We start from the raw sequence: 7500 nt of genomic DNA, 5'->3' as shown, positions 1-7500 counted from the left end.
TTGCCAAGAAAAACTAGAAGGTTGTTGCATCTCAGAGTCAGTGGCTGTTGAAAAAACCCCCGGCATAAACTTGTATTGTTAGATTGTTATTAAAGAGGAGATCAAGAAAAGAAAAAAAAAAGAAAAAGAAAAAAAAGGAGAGCGTATGCGAGGGCCGCCGGGGAATTAACCGAGTTTGGAGTTTGAACTGCTGATGTTAATCATGATCGGATGTTGATTGTTGATGGTTTGATGATGGTAACTATGATGTTGATGATGATGATGGTTATGTTTTGATGATGTTAACTATGATGTCAAGTTGAGGATGATGATGATGATGGTGATGGTTTGATGATGTTAACTATGATGTTGATGGTGATGGTGATGATGCTTGCAGGATTCAGCGTGATCGACACGTACAACATCATCCGAGAGGATATGCAGGCGTCGGAGTCCGACTTTGACGAGGAAGAGTTTGACCGTCTGCATCAGCAGCAGGTAGACATACTGACACACTCACGCACACACACTGAGACACTACACTCACACACACACACACACACACACACACACACACACACACACACACACACACACACTGCACACGACACAGTGCTCTCTCTCTCTCTCTCTCTCTCTCTCTCTCTCTCTCTCTCTCTCTCTCTCTCTCTCTCTCTCTCTCTCTCTCTCTCTCTCTCTCTCTCTCTCAGTCTCATTTATAATGTACTTTTGTTGTCTATGTATTTACACGGATACAATGCACGGTTTGTTGTCTATATTAATGCTTATTTGTTTATGTGTTTTTGTTGAGTTGTATTATGTTTACGTATACCCCCTTAATTCGGGACTGTGGCCTGATTGTCACGGTGAATAAACCATTCCAATTCTCTCTCTCTCTCTCTCTCTCTCTCTCTCTCTCTCTCAACACACTACAGTACACACACACACTACACACGACACAGTGGAATCACGTGGCTGTCCTTTTCTGTGTGCCCAGGAGATCCCACAGTTCTTCTCTTCCTCCTCCTCCTCCTCCTCCTCCTCCATCACCACCACCACCACCACCACCACCACACAACAACAGCAACAGACAACGGTACCCAGCAACAACAACAACAACAACGTCCAGCATCGCCTCTCCCCCTCCCCCTATCTCTCCCCCTGTCACTCCCCAGCCCCCTCCTCCTACACCACCTCCCACTCTCCCTGCCCTCCCTCCTCGCCCTACTCGTCCTCCGCCTCCTCGCCTTGCCCTCCCCCTCATACTCCACAGCCCATGCACAGTGAAGGTGTTGTGGCTGGTGCCCCCCTTCCGGTGGCCGAGGAGACCTCCTCCTCCTCCTCCTCCTCCTCCTCCGTGCAGCAGCAGCTGCTGCTGAGCGAGCAACAGATCCAGAGCTTCCTGGACATGGACATGATGAGCGCCACCAGCTTCCTGGAGGAGCTGATGGGACCCTCCCCACCCTCGCCCTCCCAAGTGGTCCTGCCCCTTCCCCTCCCTACCACTACCACTCCTCCTCCTCCTCCTCCTCCTCCACACGTCACCACGCACACCACCACCACTACCTACCTGGGCGCTGCTGCCGGCTGCACCACCGTCAGTCGCCAGGTGAGAACCCCCACCAGCACCTCCTCCCCTTCCTCCACGGACCAGCGACTGGTGGACGCGGACGTGCTGGACGTGTCCGACCTTTGCGACCTGGACAGGCCCAGTTTCTATGACGACGGTCTGCTGGAGGGTGTCAAGGCCAAGGCCGTGCCCTCGGACTGGATGGGAGTTGGGGGTGAGCTGGGTGCAGGCTTGGAGGAGGAGGTGAAGCCTGTGATGCTTCATCAGCAGCATCAGCTGACGGAGCTGGGCCCGGTGGTGGGCAGTGAGCAGGAGGACCTGCTGTCCGTGTTCGACAGCATCCGCTCGGACATCCTGCACGACTGCAAGCAGCTGAGCATTTCTCCTAGTGAGTGGGGAGCTATGTTTGTTGCCGGGCGTCTGTGTGTGTGTGTGTGTGTGTGTGTGTGTGTGTGTGTGTGTGTGTGTGTGTATTGTGGGTGTGGTGTCGTGGGGGTTGTGTGTGTGTGTGTGTGTGGTGTGTGTGTGTGTGTGTGTGTGGTGGGAGTTGTACACTTTTGGGGGAGTTGTATATTTTGTTGTTTGTCTTCTCTCTCTCTGTCTGTCTTCCCCCATCTCTCTCTCTGGGTGTGTGTTACACATCTAGCTGCCTCTGTCACATAGCCACGTGCGTGTGTGTGTGTGTGTGTGTGTGTGTGTTTCGTCGTTCCGGGTTTTGTGTGTGTGTGTGTGTGTGTCTTGTCACTGTATAGTAGTTGTTCCAATGATGTGTGCTTTCAGTGTTTCTGATCGTCAGAGCATCAACAAGCTTGAAACACATGTCCACGCATTGCTCCCCCCCCCCCCCCCCTTTCAATTTCAAAGTGAAACATGCATATATAAATATGGTTCATCAGCTGTCATGTTAATCAAAACTTAAAAGAGCAACCTACGAGCATAGGATAAGCTTGTTTAATGCTGCTTTGTCTTTGTTTGCATTGTGTAATCATGTGTTCTGTTGGGGAACACTATAAAGATTATTTCAACCAATGTTCATTGTAGTCCGAACGCAGTGATGATACCTCCTCACTCCTTGAGTTACTGAACTGAACTCGTAGTCACTGAGTCCTCCTTCGTTCTTGCTGCTGCAGACCCTAAAGCTTGGTCGGCCCAGGACTCTGGCACCTGGGTGAGCTACATGCTGGACAGGTTCCAGCGGCCGGACGACTGCTCGGCGGCCCTGTCGCTGCCCGGGGCCGAGCTGTGCCGGATGGGCGAGGCGGAGCTGGTCCTGCTGAGTCCCGCCTCGGGCACCTTCCTGCTTCAGCAGCTGCAGCTGTGGCTGGCAGTGGGTGAGTGTGGAGGATGCACTTACACACACACACACACACACACACACACACACACACAATCACATACACAATCACTGAACGCACACACACACACACACACACACACACACACACAGTGAGCACTGAAAGTGCAATGTGGGCGGTCAGATGTGTGTTGTTTGAGTGGGTGGGAGGTGGTGGGGTGGTGTGGAGAGGGGACAAGCATACACACACACACACACACACACACACACACACACACACACACACACAATTTATTCAAAAACTTTTTTGTGTGTGTGTTTGTGTGTTTTGTTTCTTTTAACCGCTGTAGGCCTACCTTGGTTGTGGGGTAAGTGCGTAATTTACCTGTGAGCTAGAGAGAGAGAGAGAGAGACGGGGGTGAAGAGACAGTTAAGTAGCATGGCCGGGTAAACAGCCTGTTGTCACGTCTTCTCCCGTCTCAAGTTTTGGCTTGGCATGTGTGTGTGTGTGCTGACGTACCTCGAGTGCGTAGCTTGTTGACACGCACGAACACACACAGAGAGAGAGAGAGAGAGAGAGAGAGACTAGACACTCTCTCTCACACACACATTGTATTGTTGCCAGTCTCGTGCTGAGTGCGCCGCCGCCGGTTTCGCGCGCGCTCTGCCACCCTCATTTGCATATATATGGCGTTGACTCGAAGTTGGAAGTCGACAGCAAAACCGCTCAGTTGTAGAGGGGGACGACTGGCTGGAGTGTGTGTGTGTGTGTGTGTGTCAGTGTGTGCCGGTGTGTCAGTATGTGTCAGTGTGTGTGTGTCAGTGTGTGCCGGTGTGTCAGTATGTGTCAGTGTGCGCGCGCGCGTGTGTGTGTGTGTGTGTCAGTGCGCCCAGTACACCCACTTCCAAACCCCTTCCCACCTCCTCTATCCCCCCCCACACCGCCCGTTCCCCCCCCCCCCCCCCTCCACACACACACACCCCCGGCCCAACCCACAACACCGTTATCTTGATTACTCCTCTATTGTGGACGGACGAATAGAACTCTATACTAGCAAAGGCAGACAAGAATCTGACTGTTGAAACAGGACTGAGGAGAACTGACGCGGAGGGCGGGGAGGGAGGGAGAGAGGGGGAGTGAGGTGGGGAAGGGGGGAGGGGGGGTTCGAGGTGGAAGAGGGTTACTCAATGCTTACACAAAAGACTGGTCAAGCTTTTGTTGTTCCGCCCTCCCCTCCCCCCCCCCCCCCCCCCTCCTCCCAACCCCTGGGGGGTTTCGTTTAGGGGAATCCCCCTTGTGGCTGGTCAGACGATTCTGATTGGTCGAGAGACTCATATCAGTGGCGATCGGTGGTCGAGAGGGGGTAGGGGTGGTGTGGTAGTGTAGTGGACGGGTGAGGGGATTGGAGTTAGGGTTGAGAGGTGGGTGGGGGTTATGGCGTAACTGTTCTGGCCGATTGGGGGGGCGGGGGGGTGGGGGTGTGGAAAAGGCCACTTGGGCTTGCCTGATTGGTTGGTTGTGTGCCAGGGTGTAGTGTGTGTGTGTGTGTGTGCGTAGTGGGCAAGCGAAGTGAATGTTGTTCAGCTCACAGTGTAGTAGTTTGGTTTTGTGTGGTTCCTAAACCTGAAAGGGCCCCACCTATATCCCAAAGCATCAGTTGAAAGAAAAGCCTTTTCTCACTGCACTTTCCCACTGATTCTCTGTATCTGTGTCTGTTCAACACACAATCTGTTGTGAAGGCGCGCGCGCGCACACACACACACACACACACACACACACACACACACACACACCGACACACACACACACACACACACACACACACACACACACACACACACACACACACACTGACGTACACACGCACAGAGAGAGAGAGAGAGAGAGAGAGAGCGTACAAATTCTTTCTCAGTTGTCTGTGTTATGTTCGTTATTATTCAAATGTTCTGTTTGTCACAGTCAAACTGTGTTTGCGCGCGGCGGTTGCAACACTGAAAAGTATTCTAGACCTTCCAACTCCCCACCTCCCGCTCACAAACACACTCTCACATACATACTAACAACAACAACAAACTATATCAATATATGAATAAAACCCACTCTAAATAAGTAGATAAATAAGTAAATAAATATGCGTCCCTTTCCTCTGTCCACCCCACAACAGCCGACCTGCCCATGCCCACACCCAAACCACAACAGCAGCAGCAGCAGCAGCAACAGTCGCTGGTCGTCGGCCTGACAGGCGCCGATGTTCAGCTGTCGCCGCAGTCCGGCGCCACCACCATGGGCATTGCCTGCAGTCAGCGTCACAGCGTCTCCCCGGCTCCTAGCAACGACAGTCTCAGCAGCTCTCAGTCGTTGTCGTCGTCGTCGTTGTCGTCGTCGTCGTTGTCGTCGCCGTCAGAGGCTGAGATGTTCTGGTTTGCCTCGGCCGAGAGCTCTGAGGAGGAAATGTCCCAGGATTCCGATTCCAGTAAGTGTGTGTGGGTGTGTGTGTGTTGTGTGTGTGTGTGTGTTGGGGGGGGGGGTGGGAGAGTTGTAGTGTGTGTGTGTGAGGGGGGGGGGTGTTGTGTGTGTAGTGTTTTCGTTTGATTGCGGTGTGTGTGTGTTTGTGACAGTGTGTGTGTGTGTGTGTGTCCGTTTTGCGTGTGTGAAGGTGCATGCTTGATACCTGTGATGATTAAAATTCATTTTGTTTGATATTAGGTCGACACATTAGCGTAGACCCCCTGAATTTTCCGCCTATCAGTTAAATAAAAAAGGACATTATAAACAAAAACAAACCAAAAAGAACTGACATATGTTAATAGTTTCTATAGCTAACCACATTTTTTTAAACATATTAAACTGACTTTTTTTTATATAATCTCTGCAGCTGACCATACCACAATGGTTTGTCTTTCTTTCAGGTCTGACCCCAACTGAACAACCCAGAACTACACCTTCCAGCAAATCCTCCTCCACCTCCAGGCCTCGCCCGGGACGTCCAGGCAAACAGATCCGCCTGTGGGAGTTCCTCAAGGAGCTGCTGGAGGACGGAGACCCTTCCATGAAGTGGCTGGACCAGTCGCGTGGCATCTTCAAGATCGAGGACTCGAACCGCGTCGCCCGCTTGTGGGGCAGCCGCAAGAACCACCCGGCCATGAACTACGACAAGCTGAGCCGCTCCGTGCGCCAGTACTACAAGAAGGGCATCATCAAGAAGACGGCCCAGTCCCGTCGCCTCGTCTACCAGTTCTGCGAGCGCTACCTCTGAGCCAGCGGGGCTAGCCTGCTCCTTTCTCTGTCTCGCTGTACCTTGCCCCCCTAGGCTTCAAGCGCTCTGAGACAGCAGGGTTATTTCTCTTGTCTCTCTGAGCCTTGCCCCCCCCCCCCCCCCCCCCCCCCCAAGACCCCCTCCCCCAGGCTTCAAGCGCTCTGAGACAGCAGGGTTATTTCTCTTGTCTCTCTGAGCCTTGCCCCCACCCCCCCCCCACCCCCCCAAGACCCCCTCCCCCAGGCTTCAAGCGCTCTGAGACAGCAGGGTTATTTCTCTTGTCTCTCTGAGCCTTGCCCCCACCCCCCTCCCCCACCCCCCCCAAGACCCCCTCCCCCAGGCTTCAAGCGCTCTGAGACAGCGGGGTTATCTCTCTTGTCTCTCTGAGCCTTGCCCCCTCCCCACCACCCCCTCTCCCCCTTCCACCCCGATCCCCGACCCCCAGGCTTCAAGCGCTCTGAGAGGGGCTAGCCTACACTCTCTCTCTCTCCGTGTCTCTCTGTACCTCGCCCCCAACCTTCATTAATGAAGGCCACCGGCTGAGATGCCTGTTGGATTGGTAAAGTCCCTTTGCCAGGTCGTCATTCAGGACACTGATGATGCTGGTTTGCAGGAAGGTTAGGGCCGGAGGGGGCGAAGACTTCGCCTCCCTGGTAGGTCAGCTGAGACGCTTTTTTTGTTTGCTCAGAGATGACCTTGCCCTGACCTGGTCAGCTAGCTGTGCTGAGAGCGAGGCAGGTAGGGGAGGCAATGCCCGGGCTGGAGAGAGACACTTGCGAGACTATGGTCTGGGTTTTCTGAGGGGGAGCTGCAGAGACCGATGACAGACTCCTACTACCCACAGGGGATGAACGAATGAATGAATTCTCTGATCAAGACTTGGTTTGTAAAAAAAACAAAGAACAGAGAAAAAAAGAACAGAGTCTCTCAAACTTCCTTATGTCTGAAAGAAAGAACGAAGACGAGGGGGACAGTTAAGAACAGACCTTGTCTTGATACGTGGCCTGCTCCGGACACTCTTTTCCTTAGGAAAGCCGCGGCCGCTAACGAAAGGTCACCGACAGATGAGTGGACAGGTCAGGCCGACACTTGACCTTGACTTTGCTGAGCCAGTCCGTCCAGTGTGCAGTAAACGCATCGTTCGTTCTGGTTGCCAAGGGTGACAATGTCACGTCTGGACTTCAACCATGTTTTTGTTTTGTTTTTGTTTTTTTTGTTTTTTTTTAATAAATAATGCTTTTTGCGTTTCCAACCCTGACACCACTAGTGCTAGACTGGTGGCCTTGACATACGTTGTTGTGATGGGAAAAAAACCACAAAAAACCCCAAAAAGCATGATGCACTTGGGACTGATGGGTCACAGAAGGGCATATGGTACTTGTGGGAAAGCAGGAAGAAGA

General features: G+C 52.8%; 1 protein-coding gene across 1 annotated transcript in view; it reads left to right on the top strand.

Moving 5' to 3' along the window:
* The window catches only part of LOC143286936 (uncharacterized), a 10727-nt gene that overhangs the window by 408 nt on the left and 2819 nt on the right, over positions 1 to 7500 (top strand). The window contains exons 2-6 of the mRNA XM_076594901.1: positions 377 to 477; positions 977 to 1937; positions 2680 to 2880; positions 5009 to 5317; positions 5754 to 7500. The exon at positions 5754 to 7500 is cut by the window's right edge and continues 2819 nt beyond it. Coding sequence (XP_076451016.1) covers positions 377 to 477; positions 977 to 1937; positions 2680 to 2880; positions 5009 to 5317; positions 5754 to 6100 — 1919 coding nt within the window. The 3' untranslated portion in view covers positions 6101 to 7500. The remainder of the gene's footprint in view (positions 1 to 376; positions 478 to 976; positions 1938 to 2679; positions 2881 to 5008; positions 5318 to 5753) is intronic.

This window comes from Babylonia areolata, chromosome 10, assembly GCF_041734735.1.
Source record: "Babylonia areolata isolate BAREFJ2019XMU chromosome 10, ASM4173473v1, whole genome shotgun sequence".
Lineage (NCBI taxonomy): Eukaryota > Metazoa > Mollusca > Gastropoda > Neogastropoda > Buccinidae > Babylonia > Babylonia areolata.
Note: the sequence above shows the minus strand (reverse complement) of the source record. Positions and strands in the feature narration are given on the sequence as shown.